General features: G+C 36.1%; 1 protein-coding gene across 1 annotated transcript in view; it reads left to right on the forward strand.

The window, feature by feature from the left end:
- The first annotated feature begins 2,525 nt into the window (after positions 1 to 2,525).
- Positions 2,526 to 17,507, forward strand: part of lrwd1 (leucine-rich repeats and WD repeat domain containing 1) — a 35,327-nt gene continuing 20,345 nt past the window's right edge. The window contains 9 exon segments of the mRNA XM_056457158.1: positions 2,526 to 2,600; positions 2,693 to 2,733; positions 3,308 to 3,403; positions 5,003 to 5,123; positions 8,055 to 8,119; positions 8,121 to 8,189; positions 12,709 to 12,943; positions 15,098 to 15,219; positions 17,407 to 17,506. Of these exon segments, the coding sequence (XP_056313133.1) occupies positions 2,526 to 2,600; positions 2,693 to 2,733; positions 3,308 to 3,403; positions 5,003 to 5,123; positions 8,055 to 8,119; positions 8,121 to 8,189; positions 12,709 to 12,943; positions 15,098 to 15,219; positions 17,407 to 17,506 (924 nt within the window).

Raw genomic sequence — 17,507 nt, forward strand, 5'->3', positions numbered from 1 at the left:
GCCCTTCCAAGATGGAGGAGTGGTGGTTGGTATAGATAGTTAATTAGGCCTTGGGTGTGTTGAGTTTTTCTCTTTCAGGTAATGGAGAGAGAACAGACCGAAGAGGGAGACTCATAAGAGCACCGGTGGACAATTGTTTTGTTTTTTGGTGCTGTCTTTGTCTTTTGCAGGTTGGAGTGGAGCAGATGAAGGTGGAAATCAACGCTGGAGATATCACACACCTCAGCAATGATAAGAAACTGATGTTCAGGTGTCACATATCGACGACAGATGTCCTTCCAAGAGGAAGGGGGTGGTGGTGGGCTCAGATAGTTAGATGTCTTGTCTGCGGCAGGTGTTTCTTTTTCAGGTAATGGACACACAACATGCAGAACATGCATTGGTGGAGATTTATCTGAAGAACACTGAAGAACATTGTGTGCATTTCTGGAGCAGCGAGCATGGAGAAAAATAGGAATCACACATCTCAGCAATGACTGGAATCTGATGATCAGGAATATCCTTCAAGCAGCAGAAGAAGGAGACTCACAAGGGAATGGTGGAGATATACTCAAAGACCTGGAGAACAGTTGGTTTATTGCTGGAGATCAGCAAGTAGAGCTTTGTTTGTCTTTTGCAGTTTAGGCTGGGGCATGTGGAGAAATGGGAATCGCACCACAGCAATGTCTGCAAACTGATGAATGGATGAATGAATGAAAAATAGATGTCCTTCCATGAGGAAGGGCTGGAGGTGGGCTTAGATAGCAAGCTAGATGTTTTGTCTGTGGCAGATGTTTCTTTTTCAAGTAATGGACACAACATGAAGAAGAAGGAAACTCAAAAGAGCATTGGTGGAGATTTATCTAAAGAACACTGGAGAACAGTGTGTGTATTGCTGAAGCAGCAAGCATCTAGAGCTCTGTTAGTCCTGTCTTTGTCTATTACAGACTGGAGAGTAGCGTGTAGAGAAAAACAGGAATCACACATCTCAGCAATGACTGGAAACTGATGGTCTGGTTAGGTACTTCCTGAATGAATGGATGATGGATGATAAATAGATGTCCTTCCAAATGGAAGGGGGTGGTGGTGGGCATAGATTGTTAAATGTCTTCTTTGTGGCAGTTATTTACATTGTAGGTAATGGAACCACAACAGGGAGAAGAGGGAGACTCACAAGATCATCGGTGGAGATTTATCTGACAATTGCTGGAGAACAGTTCAGCCAGCAGGTACAGTAGGTCTCTGTTGATGCTGTCTCTATCTTTTGCTGATTGGAGTGCAGCAGAAGAAGGAGACTCACAAGGGAATGGTGAAGATCTATTCAAAGACCTGTAGAACAGTTGGTTTTTTGCTGGTGATCAGCCCGCAAGTAGAGCTTTGTTAGTCTTGTTTTTGTCTTTAACAGATTAGACTGGGGCATGTGGAGAAATGGGAATCACACCTCAGCAATGACTGAAAACTAATGGTCTGGTTAGGTATTTCTTGGATGGATGGATGGATTATTGAATGCATGGATAGATGGTAAAGAGATGTCCTTCTAAGAGAAGGGGGTGGTGGTGGCCATAGATTGTTAGTTAGATTTCTTCTCTGTGGCAGTTATTTACATTGTAGTTAATGAACACACAACAGGCAGAAAAGGGAGACTCACAAGAGGATCGGTGGAGATTTATCTGAAAACTTCTGCAGAACAACTTGTGTATTGCAGGAGCTCAGCCAGCAGGTTGGGCTCTGTTGGTGTTGTCTTTGTATTTTGCAGATTGGAGTGAGCAGAAGCAGGAGACTCACTAGAGGTCTCACTAGACCCCATTTGCTGGGGCATGTGCCACATTAAATAGGGAAATGTAGTAAAAAGTATCGTAGTTTAATCTAAATCAAACTGACGCATATGCACAGAAAACCTTTCTTATGTGCCTCACGCACCGCTGCTGCTGCTCCCGGTGTGAATCCCTGTTGTTTAACACACATGCTGAAAACAAAATATGCCGCTCATACATTGTGAAACCGTTGTAACAGCCTTTAATGTAGTGGTTTCGGCTCTCAGTAAGTTTTGAAATCGGCTAAACTAATGTTTAAGTAATATGATGATGATGATGATGATCATATTTTGACTAATCGTGGCTCCTGTAAGATGATTTTTGTATGAAGCACAGAGGAGAGATGATGAGTCAGGGAGGTTAGACTTAATGACATTATTTCTCTGCCATCAGAGTCATGTCTCAGACAAAAGATAACTCTAAACATGTTTATTTTGTGCTCTCTAGAATTCTCATATGAAATTAAAATTCATGCAAAAGATTTTTTAGAAGATCTTATATCACTCCAGTTGTGTCTTTACATTGGATTGATTTCTGTTATTTTTTAAGAATAATATTTGTGTAAAATTATTGTTTTTATAATAATAATAAAATGTTTATTTATTTATAATATAATAAAAATTCATAATATTCAGTATAGCTGTGTATATATATGGGTAAACTATTTTTGGGGGAGGGGGAGTGTGTATGTGTGGGTTGCGGTCAAGGGAGCCCATGCCCCAGTAGAACTTTATGTCTAGCAACACCCCTGAGACTCACAAGAGGAATGATGAAGATATACTTGAAGACCTGGAGCTCAGCAAACAGGTAGAATTGCCTGAACAGACTGAACAATGGAGTTAGTTTCCAAAGTAATGTATTAAGAATAATTACAGACTTGATATCTTTCTCTTTGGCAGATCAGCATGGAGCAAGTGGAGAAACAGGGAAATACACCTCAGTAATGACAAGTACGTTGTAATAAATTAGGTACTGCCTTACAGTATTAAGTTGAATTAAATCCACTTTATAAAACATTTAAAATTATATACTTTAATTTTTACAGACTCACTGATGCTTTGGTCTCTCCAGACAGACAGACAGACAGACAGACGGACGGATAGATAGATAGATAGATAGATAGATAGATAGATAGATAGATAGATAGATAGATAGATAGATAGATAGATAGATAGATAGATAGTATTGAACAAGCAGGTAAAGCTCTATTGATGTTGTCTTTGTGTTTTACAGAGTGGAGTGGAGGAACTAGGGAATCACACACCTCAGCAATGATAAGAAACTGATGTTCAGGTGTCACATATCGACGACAGATGTCCTTCCAAGAGGAAGGGGGTGGTGGTGGGCTTAGATAGTTAGATGTCTTGTCTGCGGCAGGTGTTTCTTTTTCAGGTAATGGACACACAACATGCAGAACATGCATTGGTGGAGATTTATCTGAAGAACACTGGGGAACAGTGTGTGCATGCAGCAAGCATGTAGAGCTCTGTTAGTCCTGCTTTTGTCTTTTACAGACTGGAGAGCAGCGTGTGGAGAAAAATAGGAATCACACACCTCAGCAATGACTGGAAACTGATGATCAGGAATATCCTTCAAAGGCAGAAAGATGGGTGCATGGATGGATGTCCTTCAAAGAGGAAGGGGGTGGTGGTGGGCATAGATTGTTAAATGTCTTCTCTGTGGCAGTTATTTACATTGTACGTAATGGACACACAACAGGGAGAAGAGGGAGACTCATAAGAGCATCGGTGGAGATTTATCAAACAATTGCTGGAGAACAGTTCAGCCAACAGGTACAGTAGGGCTCTGTTGGTGCTGTCTTCATCTTTTGCAGATTAGAGTGCAGCAATAGAAGGAGACTCACAAGGGAATGGTGGAGATATACACTTAAAGACCTGGAGAACAGTTGGTTTATTGCTGGAGATCAGCAAGTAGAGCTTTGTTAGTCTTTTGCAGTTTATGCTGGGGCATGTGGAGAAATGGGAATCGCACCTCAGCAATGACTGCAAACTGATGGTCTAGTTAAGTATTTCTTGAATGGATGGATGGATGGATGGATGAATGAATTAATGAATGATAAATAGATGTCCTTCTAAATGGAAGGGGGTGGAGGTGGGCATAGATTGTAAGATCCGTCTTCTCTGTGGCAGTTATTTACATGGTACACTGTTAACCTTTGCTGTTGATTATGCGGTAAATAAACCAGTGTTTTGCACACAATACAAACAGTATTTAACTGTAAAACAATTTGTATGAAACTGTGTTGTGCAAAGAATAAATTGCAGTAATTTACTTTGTGGCCATTATAGCTAGTAACAGTGACAATAAATGGTAAATTACTGTGCAACAATAACTGTCCCATATACTCTGATGCCTTATGTTGCTATCATTATTAGATAGATAGATGGATGGATGGATGGATGGATATGTTTTATTCTCAGTGTCTCTTATACAGTAATACAGAGTTATTTACAAATGTTTTAAATGGGCTTTCAATGCATTTGACATATTTTATTACTTTCTAAAAGCAGTAATGATCTGAATTGCATGAATGAAAAATTACACTAAAATTACTACAAAATTTAACATGTATACAACTTCTGATTATTTAATAATGTGCTTTGAAAGTATGCTTTTGATCCATTCTTACAAAATTCATTTTGAATGCATAGTTAAAATAATACTAAAATATATTAACATCAAATGCTAAATAAATACACTTGTAAAAATAAAAAAGCATTTAATTAAAGTGCATTTTTCTGAAATTTATTTTTAGAAAATATACTAAATTACAATTATTTGTAAGTGTGTTCAAAGTTATATATAAAAGTATGGTAATAATACACTTTTAATATATTTAAATTAAGTCAACTTTTTAGTTAGTATACTTACTACGTACTATTCAAATTAAAAATATATTGCAATACAGCTTAGTATAGTTTTTTCAACCAGGGTGGTCATGCAAACAAACTTTTGCTCTTCTCTCACTGAAGCATATATATATATATATATATATAATATATATATATATATATATATATATATATATATATATATATATATATATATATATATATATATATATATATATATATATATATATATATATAATCAGCACTATAAGGAGATTTATGTCATTCTCAGCCAGTGACGTTGCCTTCTAAACATTCATCTGCATTCTCATAAAGCTCTTCAGTTCTCTCTTTCAGATCAGTTTTCTCCATGTTGCTGTTTGAACTTGACCAAGGTGAGTTCAAAACCGACGATACAAGTGGAGCCACGCACAGTTTCCTGAAGCATCACATGGGCCCATCTGTGATGTTCTTAGCGGTTTGCATATGTGTATGCAATATCACAAAGAATATTACGTGTTTGTTGCTCAAAATGTGTCACCGAGCAACATCCTGATTAGCACGTGCACTCCCTGAGGCGAGGCGGCCCGTGCACACTTTGGCAGGGTGCTACTTGGGCCTCTGAGGATCCTCAGGGAACCACAGGTGGCTGGTAGTGGGACCTGCTCGCAGAGTTATAGTGGGTGGGAGCAGCGTGGCCCACTTTAGCTTCTATTTAAAACTATAGTTTTAAACTTTAATTTACTATAGTTTAAAATAGAAAATATGGTAACTGTATGCCTGTTTGTTGAATGTTGTGATGATTTCTTTTGTTTTTAGCAGGGTTATTGATCAGAAGACTTATTTTAACTGTGTGTTGCACTACAGTCAAGCCAGCCATGATTCACAATAACACACTCAAGACCACCGCGATTTATTATGAGCGCGCAGATTAAAACAGCTTTTTTTGTTTTCTTTTATCCGTAAATTAATCTTTCAGATTCTTGTTTTCAGATGATTTTGCAGGTCAAACTAAATAAAATAAACTCTTTCTGTACACCTGAACTGTGTTTTTATTTGTCATTTTTTATGCTGTCATTTCTGTGTGGAGTTTGCATGCTCTCCCCGTGTTGGTATGGGTTTCCTCCCGGTGCTCTGGTTTCCCCCACAGTCCAAAGACTTGCGCTATAGGTGAATTGGATTAACTAAATTGGTCATAGTGAATGAGTGTGTTTGGGTGTTTAACAGTACTGGGTTGCTGCTGGAAGGGCATCCGCTGTTTAAAACGTTCTAGATAAGTTGGCGGTTCATTGCACTGTGGCAACCCCTGATGAATAAAGGGACTAAACTGAAGGAAAATGAATCAATGAATATTCAGTTTATTCATTATTGAAAACAGTGGTTTGTTCTGTAGCCAATCAAAAGGAAAAAAATCATTAGTGGGCTAACAATGTTGACCCAGTGGTCAAAAAACTGCTTTAATTCCAACCAAACTAAAAGAAATAAGACTTTCATCAGCCAATTGGAAAAGTATTGGGAAATACTGTAAAAAATGTCCATGGTCTGTTAAACTGCACTTGGGAAATATTTGAAAAAGAATACACATTTCACAGGAGGAGTTAATAACAATATGACTTTAACTACATAAATGTGCCTGCATGTGTGTGTGTCTGTGTTAGGGACATGCGGTCCATTATGATTCAACTGCAGCGACTCCACAAATCTCATGTGTTGCAAACTGCAAACTTTAATCCAGACTCGACTTTGAACGAAGTTTATGTTGTGCAGCAATAATTGCTGATCTGCATTAGGTTACGAAGAATGATGAAAATATATGAAGAATTCGTTTACAAAAGTAGATGACTCCATTTTTGTGATTTTTCTGATCTTTAGTGTTGTCAGATGTAGCTGACTGATTCCTGCTAAAACCCGCCGAAATGCAAAAATAATAATGATATTAATAGTTATATGACTTGTCATTTTTATAGACAGAAACTTTATTTTGTAGTTTAAAAACAAGATTTTAAAAAAATACTTTACTGCCACCCAGTGGACTAAAATGAAACATTCAGAACGAACTTGGACGTAATAACACAAATAAAAACCTTAAATGCGTAAAAATAAGATAATATTATCAATCAACTCCAATGTAACGTTATGTGACCAGGGCACTCTTCTAAATCTCTCTCCCATTCAGAATATATATATATATATATATATATATATATATATATATATATATATATATATATTATATATATATATATATATATATATATATTTTTTTTTTTATATTATTATTATTATTATTATTATTATTATTATTATTATTATTATTATTGAACTGTTGTTAATTTTTATATATTTACAATATCCTGGCTGGACAACAATAAAGAAAAAGACCAAAATATTTGCACACACTACACTTTCTTATTTGTCAGATTATAAATAGCTATATAACGCTAATAATTTAGTTTTTTTTTTACTATTTGAATTTAGTCACCAGAACCACGTGATTGCAAACATATTTTGTGTCATTTCCCAACAACAACAACAAATAAACAAACTTAATGTCAGTTTAATACATCCTTTTATTCTTAGCATGTGAATTAAGAATATGTTCATTTATTGGGACCATTAGGAAGTTTACCCGCTGGTTCAGGGACACTGATTTGCATGTGTTTTTTATTTATTGCACATTTTTAAATTGATATTAAAAATATTAAAGTGATATTTTTGCAGACTGACACACTCAACATGGCGGAATTGTGACGCCAAAACGTTTTTACGTCGAAGCTGGTCAAAGTTCATTTGTAGTTTCCCGGGAAAACGATCTGACGTTAAATCTACCACATGACTGCAAGTGTTGTGTTTTATGTTTAAAGATATCCTTCGGTCTACATCTAGTTTTGTAGTCTATTGTCTGCATGCATATTACAGGTAAGTTAAGAAAAAAACTCACCACTCACTTATTATAATATAATAACACTAAACCGTAATCTCACGATATAAACTGAAATTACAACGTAATCTTCGACTTTTTTAGTTTCTTACACGTTATTAAAAATACACACAGCACGTAAACATCTTCAGATGTATTACATTTTTAAGTTAGTTTACTATAAGTACCCTTTGTGTGAGCATAATGTTTTATTTTTACTTAACTATTTTTTGAACAACACTTTCTCAGTAAAACCTATGTTTTTCTTTGTCTGACATTTTTACTTTCGTCTTGCAAATCTCCCTAATTTAAAAATCTCTACACAAAGGTTTCAGGACAATCTCCTGTGTTCTGATCGCCCATCGGCTGTGAAAACTGGACAATCGTCCCGAAACATTGCATAACAATACCAGATACTTTGAGTTTCTGACACCTCAATATCCAATAGCAAAAGTCCCAGTAAGTCTCTGAAACCTTTAATCGTTACAGCCCGCCATTATAAGGTCTGCTTTAAACACAACACTCACAGTTTCAATGAGTGCAGCCATGGAGAGGTACAGAGAAGATACTGCTGGAGAAAAGCTCTCCAAAGACGAACAAACTGGACCAGATCAAGACTCTCAAGTAAGAAAGTTCATTTGTTGGCACACTACACACGTTATAACAGTAACATGTTATAACACATATATAAACATGTCTACATATCACAGTGACTGACGGTCAACACACTACACATAAATATAGTAGTAAACAGTGTTGTGGGTAACGCATTACAAGTAACGTGAGTTACGTAATAATATTACTGTTCTAAGTAACGAGTAAAGTAACGCATTACTATTCCAAATTAAGTAATACTATTTGAATTACTTTTTAGTTTAGTTAATTCCCTTTAAATAATAAATTTCTAAATTAAAATGATCATAGTCACGTTGAATGCTGCACACAACGAGAGAATGCAGGAACAGACAGAGATGAAGATGGCAGAGCCTCACATTTCTGCGATGGTAATATCTCACTATTTTGAACCCATGGAAAAAAGGGAAATAGGATTAACTGTACTGGACAGTGGTTTTTCTTTTAAATAAGGCAAAAGTAGAAAAGAAGCAAACACATTGTTTTAAACTGTCATTAACCTGTATACGGCATGTATACCTCTGGGGTCAGGAAGTTCTGCGAAGATAACATTATCCTACATTATTTTTTATTTCTCAGTGTCTACATTAAAACGTCCAAATCTGAATTTTCTTTAACATAACCTGTTTTTAATAAACATCCATAACATGCATCACAAGACTATTTATTTTTCTTTAAATAATGTGGCATTTGCATTCGAAACACATTAAATACAATGTAAATGAGGCAGAACCACTAATATAAGAGCATTTTTGTACAAAACACAACAAAAGGTTGGCCCAATAGTATCTGGATGCAGCCATGATGATGCCAGCTGAGACTGCATATCTCAGAGATATCTTAGATATCTCACAATGCACTCAATGGCGCTAGTGATGTCACTGTGAGGGGAAGGGGTTGGGTGTGCACATTAAAAAGCATTGCATGCAGGCCAACTGCACCCGATCTACCTCCAGACCTCTCTCCAAAAAAAGTGAAAAATACAAAAGGTGTGTAATGAAAATTTCAGGTGTCGTAGTTTTGCAGTCCTTATGTCTGTATTTTGTGGATACTGCCATTTTAAATGTCTGTGTTTCATTTCATAGTGGCGTCTCACATTTCCACTCCAAATGTCGCATTACAAATTATGCAGAATGAATTTGTGCTGGCTTGTAGCAAAATAAATGCATACTTATCTGTCTATTCAACTTTCTATTCTTTTCTGTGAGACCGACATCTTCATCCATTCATATGATCGCTTGGCTGCTGTGTGTTAAAGCAGGTGTGTGCGCACACAAGTCACGCAGGGAAACTTTGAATTTTTTAACTACGATTTTATTTCGCCCCATATTTTATTCAAACAAAAATACAAAAAGCTATTTACAAGGTTTATGCATTTCTCAAAGAAAGCAAATCCACAATTTGAATCCTTTCCGCATGGTCTTGCAATACGAAATAAAGTCGGGTCCGGATTGAATACCCTCACATTCCGGAGTCTGGACTATGAGAAGCTCTGTTATACAGAGTGTTGTTAACTTCTCTATTTAAAAAAAAGGAAAAAAAAACCTTCAAGTTCTGAAAGAGATCAAGCCTCAACCAGGTCAGAAAAACTGAAAAGTAACGTATCGTATTACTTACCATAAAAGTAACTAAGTAACGCAACTAGTTAATTTTTTGGGAGTAGCTCAAAATTGTAATGCATTACTTTTTAAAATAGCATTTTCCAACACTGGTAGTAAACATAAATATATATATTCATTAAATCTGATAACATTTAAGCAGTCATAAAGTCATTCATTCTAATTGGTAATAAGCTTGCTACGTATATGAAATAACAATTTATAAAACCAATAAGCCCAGAGAGTAGGGCTGGGCGATTTTTCCTAAAATCAAAATCTCCATTAATTGAACATTTTAACGCAATTGCGATTAATGAACAATTATTTTATTTATTTATTTTATGTTTTTGTCTTCATAGTTCACTAACAAGTTTGTACAGTAATATTACGTTCATATTACAAGTGAGAGAATGAACTGAATGAACGGTGCCTTACTTGATTTAAAAATAATTGAAGTAATACACCCATCTATTATCTATGATTATTTATTAAACGTTAACGTTGAACAATTGAAATTAAGACACATCTTGCCTAAAACGCTTCTCTCTGCGCCACCCACCCTCGTCACCGCTACCAAACCGACCAATCACAAGGCTTGCGCTACGTGTCGTGACGTGTAGTTACATTTTTTGAGAGGTGTATAACATTAGAATAACATAAGTATAAATCATAATACAATTAAGTATAAATTAGCTTTAACAGAGCGGGGTCACGTGACTCCACGTACAGTAGGAAAGTAATTGAAAAAAACTGACCTAGAAAAAATTTATCGATTATAGGTTCTGAATGTGGATTACTTTTCGATTAATCGCCCAGCCCTACCAGAGAGGCCGTTGTTTACAGTGGATTCATAACAGGCAGCTGTTCTAAATTCACTCTAAACATTGGTTTCTTGAGGCCTATTGCTTTTGAGGCCTATTTAGAGAATTTTATTTTACTTCAAGCGTCATGCTTTGCTAAAAAGACCAGCATATTCTGGTTAGATATGTTTTGATGCTGATTCCTAGGTTCTACATTTGCCGTCGCATGACCATTTAAATACCAGCATAAACTAGCATCAAAACATACCTAATTCACATATTATGTTTTGTTTTGTATATCAGGGTGTGAATTTACATAAACGGAGAAAGATAAAAATTTAGTCATGCTCTACTTTTCACTATTTACAACAAATAATACTTAATATGATGTCTGAAGGTTAAACACAGAATTATTTAAAATATAATTAAAACATACATGGCACCAATGGATAAAAAAATTAGAGAAATTTATGAAATGGAAAAAATAACCTATTGCCTTAGACTCCAGATGAATATATCTGAAGCAAGATGGAACCCAATTTTAATAATTATACATGAGTAACTTTAAACGTAAACCATAGATTTAATAAGCAGCTACAATACATGCACGATAAGTATATGAGACATCTCCCAACCCCCCCCCCCTTTTTTTTTTCCTTTTTTAAAAATTCTTTTTATTTATTTATTATATTTTTACATATAACTTCAACATAATATATATTGTTTTAAAATAAAACTGTGCAAATGTACCCTTTCTTCCCCTTTCTCCCTAATCTTTTAAGTATCTATCTGTATCCTTACTGACTATTTCTGATGTATCTCTGATTTTGTGTTGCGTTCTAATAAAAAAACTGTTAAAAAAACATACATGGCTCTCTGGAACTCTTGATTCTGATTGGTCAGTCACATTATTCCAAGGTATGTTTTAGAGAACAGATAACAACCAATTAAACTAATAATAATAACACAGGTTTGGGATATATATCGCATATATATTGCGATATGAATATAATTTCACCAGATGATTTGAACAGCCATTTGGAAAGATTTCTTTCATTTAGATAGATTGGGATGATCAAATCTTTTCTATTCAGTGTGTTTGCATATATTACAAGCATATCTAGTGAAATAGCGGCTCGTGTGCTGTGCCGCCTTCACTCGCCCTCGCGCCTCCGTCCTTCGCCATAGTATTGCGACACCGCACATAGGAGATAAATGACGTCAGTACGTAATAACCCGTTATGATCTATTACTGAACCGATATCGACCATTTTGACACCTCTAGTAACGAGTAACGATGCAGCTCATAAAAAATCTATCGGAGTAAAAGTATTAAACTCATCGAAAATATGTACTTAAGTAAAAGTGGAAGTAGGAGAAAAAAACAATACTCCAGTAAAGTACAGATACTGCCTTTTAGTACTTAAGTACAGTAGTGAAGTAGTTCTACTTCGTTACTATACATCTCTGATCTAAATACAACAGAGCAAAGATAAAAGTCAAGTAAACAGTGCTTTATGACTTTAAACGGTGGCCTAACAGTATTTAGGTGCCGAAATTTAAACAATCAAATGTAAAATAACATGGTCAGCATTGTGTAAATAATTTAAAAATAATAATAATTCATAATGTTTTTATTTTTAGATCTTTATATCATAATCTAATCCTGCGATGTGACTATTGCGGATACACACATTGCGATATCGATGCTCAAACGATATATTGTTTAGCCCTAACACACGCTCATTCAGTTATTACGAATCATTTCGAACATTATATATTCATATATGCTTATTTGTCATTCAATTGTCAACCTGTTTGGCGCCATTTTGCGACTGAATAACAATAAGTCGATTATTGAGTAATTAGTGCTTACTAATAATTAAATTAGTAACTAGTAATTAAAGAGTAAGTAAATTACTACACCTCAGATCAATATTTTGTGTCTAATTCTTTACTTTTGTGGCACATAGCCATGTAATAAGCAGCATAATGCACATCCAGCTGGTTGTTACTGAAGAATGAATCTTGCAGCGCATGTTTTGTTGTTGCAGTACATCTCCAGAGACCTATTCTGTGGTAATTAACTGATGTATCGTCTGTTCTGCACAGTCTTTCCCGCATGAATCTGAAGAGCGAGGATCTGCCTGTGCCTCTGCTGTCTAAACTGTGTCGTCTAGAGAAGTTGGATTTGTCTGGGAACATGTTGCAGAAGATTCCCAAAGGCCTCCGTCTGCCCTGCCTGAAGATCCTGAACTGCTCAAACAATGACATGGAGGACGTGTCGTCGCTGGAAGCCCTGAAAAACGTAGAGGAACTTAGACTAGAGGACAACCTTTACCTCACAGTAAGAAGCACATTTTATTTTAGCCTGTCATGAGTAAATAAATAGGTCATGTTCATTTTTGTGTGAACTGTACGTATGGACGTTTACACAAATAATTGTGATTCGTCATAAACGTTCATACTAAAATTGATTTTAAATGTACTGAAAACTGCAAAGCAATTCATACAACATGTAGGCAATAGTCATGTACATGTACCAGGCCGTATAAACATGTATAAAGAACCCTACACATACAGTGGGGAACATAAGTATTGAACATGACATGTTTTTTCCTGGGAGTAATATTTCTAAAGGAGCTGTTGACATGGAATTGAACCAGATTTGGTAAAAACCCAAACAATACAAACATAAAACAAAACAAAAATATCTGAAAAATTAGTGTAATAACAATTAATGACACAAGGAGAAAGTACTGAACTACTGAAATGTATTTAATACTATATATATAAAAGGCTTTTTTGGTGATGGCAGCTTAAAGATGCTGTGGCTGTGTTTTGGATCATTGTCCAATTGTCCATTGTCCAATAAAATGTCCACCCATTCATCTTTGTCATCTTGGCAATGTAGATGTTGGACTGAAGCAGCTAATATTCATTTACTCTGAATTAAGGGCAGAGGGTTTGCGGAAGAACTACTGAGAGATTTCAGCTGCTGTCTGGGCATTCACTGCCTTTCTACACCTCCGTTTCTTCGTGTTCAATACTTTTTCCCTGCGTCATTTCATTTTATTAAGCATTACTTAATTTGTAAAATAAATAGATTTGTTTTCTTTGCTATATGGATTTCTTTGGTTGTTACCAACCTACAGGGAAAATTTCAAGTCAACGGCACATTTAGAAATATGTTTTCTGAGAAAATAGTGATGTGTTCTCTCTATAAGCTGTTTTATTTGTTTTTTATGTCAATGATAATTACCAATATTCCCTAAAATAATAGAATAGATAGAATAATTTGATTAATTTTATTTAGCAATACAGAAGTCATTTCTTTTGGCGGCCAGCTTTGAAACGCCTCTCTGGGAGTATGCCAGGCATTCTGTCTGAATGGGGAAACATCAATTCTACAAAACTGTTTGGCAAGCTTACGATTACATTATATATTGGAATCAGCAATAAAATCAAACATCAACTGTCTCATAAGTTTCATTTCTAAACGTTGGAATCAAACTAAATTGTCATTTTTATCGGTTTCCCGAGCTAATGCGCATGCACACTCAAAAGGAGCGAGATCACGACACCAACCTCATTTATAGCTGTTAAACATTATCATCTGATAATCATGGATAATGATCATCTGATGGTGCTGGTCTTCTGAAGTAACTCACAACTTAGTCTTGATGGTGAATCTCCTCCTAGTTTACAAGTTTGTGGGCGTTTGAGTAGCTGCTGTCATGTGATGTGCGTTTGACAGGACGGACTGTACCTCGCGTTCGTTTCATACAGATTACAAAACCAGAAAACTTTTGGTTTCAAGTGTAGTCAGGGCCGGCGCGTCCATAGAGGCGACCTAGGGTGGCAGAATAGAGAGGGCGCCGTCCGCGATACTCCTAATTCCCCCGCCCCCCGACCCTCGGTCCTCACTTTGCTAACGGGTCACTTCCGTTTTCACTTTCGGGTTGAGGGCGGCGTGATCGTCCTTGGCATAGAGATGCAGTTCAGCTTGCTCCGGCCGTAAGTGTAGTTGGTTAATTTAAAAGTACAGATTTTAAGCTTTATGCGGATATATTTCTTATGTCTGTGAAGCAAGTATTCGCTTAGATTCCGGTCCATTTGTTGACAAAAAACTGTCGTAAAAAGTACACATCTAGTCTGAGCTTTTCCCCCGGAGAATCGTCAGTCGATAGTGATCGATGATTGGCTCCTGTACTAGTATGCGGGGCTTCATTTGCCATATTGACTGTTGCACTTTTCCCCATTCAAAGTGATTCCCCATTCATACGAGTGACACGCCTTGTGTATTCTATAGTCTTTGTCAGCGGACTCCATTATGCTTACCTTGTTTACTGATGGTTACTAGGTTACCAATACTACAGGCAGCTGCTCTAAAAACTTGATGCAAGCGCACCTGTTTTGTATATATGTGCACAATTTGACAGTGTCATATTAGACTCTGTGGATCTTGTTCTCTCTAAAAGCTGTTTTATGTGTTTTTTAGGTGAACGATGAACACAAAGTGATCTTCCTGTTACCTAATCTGAGGATGTTCAATGGGAAGGATATCAGCTCAACAGCTCATCATATTCGCCATGGGAGCTCTGAGATCCTCAGGAAGCGAGTGAGAGCTGATTTACCCACTTTCAGACACATTCTTATCACACTGCAAACAGTCTGTGTCTATTAGGGGTTGTCAAAGTATCAACATCTGTACCAGTCGGCACTAAAATAGCAAATACAGTTGAAGTCAGAATATTAGCCCTCCTGAATATTTAGCCCCCTGTTTATTTTTCCCAATTTCTGTTTAACAGAGAGAAGATTTTTTCTACACATTTTATCTTGTCATGATGACATACATATACCTATACTATACTTTGTCTATACAGCTTAAAGTGACATTTAAAAGGCTTAATTAGGTTAATTAGGTTACTAGGCAGGTTGGGGTAATTAGGCAAGTTCTTGTATAACGTTTTGTTCTGTTGACCTATACAATTTTGACCTTAAATGGTTCATAAAAAATGTAAAACTGCTTTTATTCTAGCTGAATAAAAAAATAGACTTTCTATCCGAAGGAAAAAATATTATCAGACATACTGTGAAAGTTCCTTGCTCCGTTAAACATCATTTAGGAAATATTTAAAAAGAGAAACAAAAATTCAAAGGCTTTATGTACTGTATGTTCATTTCCTGCTAACATTTGAGCACATTCTTAAACACTACTGGCTTGGCATTTGTGTTCACATGCTCAACAGATATAACTGTGATTGGCCATGAAGTCATTGGTAGAGTTGCTTTCGTCAATGAAAAATGTTATGACTAAATATCTTCGTCAACGAACATTTATTACACGAATTCTGGTCATGGGACGATAATTATAACATAATTTAAAAGGCAATATTGTTGACATAAAAACAAGACTAAATGTGCTTTTACAAAATAAAAAACTGTGCAACAATGTCTCTTAATTTCGTTAACTAAAGCTGAGAAGAATTTAAATGTCATAAAAATTTTTGTTTTGTTTAGTCAAGTTATTTTTTCCCTCTAACCGCACTTGCATAACTCGCATTATTTAGAAGACGAAAACAAACACACATTATTTTATTCATATTTTCTTTAATTGTTTTGTTTATTTATTAATTTGTGTGTGTGGTTTACTTCTAAGGCTGGTTTATACTTCTGGCTCAAGTTGATCGCCGTGACCCACGGCACCTGGCCTTGCACGTAGTTGGTGCATTATACTTCTGCCCGGCTGTTGTGTTGCTCTGCAATAACACTTTCAAAAGCGCTAACTGACAGCAGGTGTTTATGTTCCTCTGTGTCGAGTTTTCTTGCCAGTGTTTTTGTTTTTTCGGACGTGCAACAACTTTAATCGTAAGGTAAAACACAAAGCAAAAGTTTCCATCTGGAAACGCCGGACGCTTGGTTAACAGTCGCTCCATCGGGCTTGCGACTTCCAGCAACCACCCACAACAATCATCGATACCAAGCTGACCAATCACAGAGCTTTCGCTACGCGCCATTGCGACGTGTGTCACATTTTTTGAGAGGTGCACGTCAGCGTCAGCCATGGCGAGGGATATGCGACCGCGCGAAAGGCTGCGCCAGAGCATGCAAATACTTGTGCATCTGACGTAGAAGTATAAATCAGCCGTAACATGTTTGGTTGGTTAAATAAACATTGTACATTCAAATCAGAGTACCACCCATACTATGTCTGGAATGTACGTGTTATTGTGTCATTATGGTAACAATAATAATAATATGATGACTTTGTTTGAAATCGGTTTGTCTTAAAAAGAAAATATGTGTTTTGTCTTTACTGCTAGGTCCTATATTATAGGACTGAGTTAAATAGAATCACATTTCTATAAAGAGACTAACATGCAGTTTTCATTGACTAAACCTGGACTAAATGTCATCAACTTTCATCAACTAAACCAGACCAAAATAGTCATGGATGATTCAGACTAAATAAGACTAAAATGCTCAGATTTTAGTCGACCTAAACCTGACTAGACTAAAAAGAGTATGGACGTGACTAGAACTAATAACTAAAATGTCAGCTTCACACAAGACTGGACTAAAACTAAAATTTCAACAGGTAACCAAAAACAACACTAGTCATCAGTTTACCTCTTTTTTTTAAAGTTTTAGCACCAATTGATACCAAAGTCAATACTTTTGACAACTGTACTGTCTATGTGATCGTCCCTGTCAAGATTTTGGTGATTTACTTATTACTTTCATTTTTTATAAACTATTGAAATGATCTTATTTCTAAAGTGTGCTTTCTGACTCGACTTTAAGGTGCTTGGGTGTGTGGGAACGAGACTTCAGTCTCCCTGATCCCATTTCGACAATAAAGCCTTGCTGCTGTTGAGAAGAGCTTTGTAGCGCTGCCTGCACAAAAG

This window comes from Danio aesculapii, chromosome 5 (genome assembly GCF_903798145.1).
Source record: "Danio aesculapii chromosome 5, fDanAes4.1, whole genome shotgun sequence".
NCBI classification, from domain to species: domain Eukaryota; kingdom Metazoa; phylum Chordata; class Actinopteri; order Cypriniformes; family Danionidae; genus Danio; species Danio aesculapii.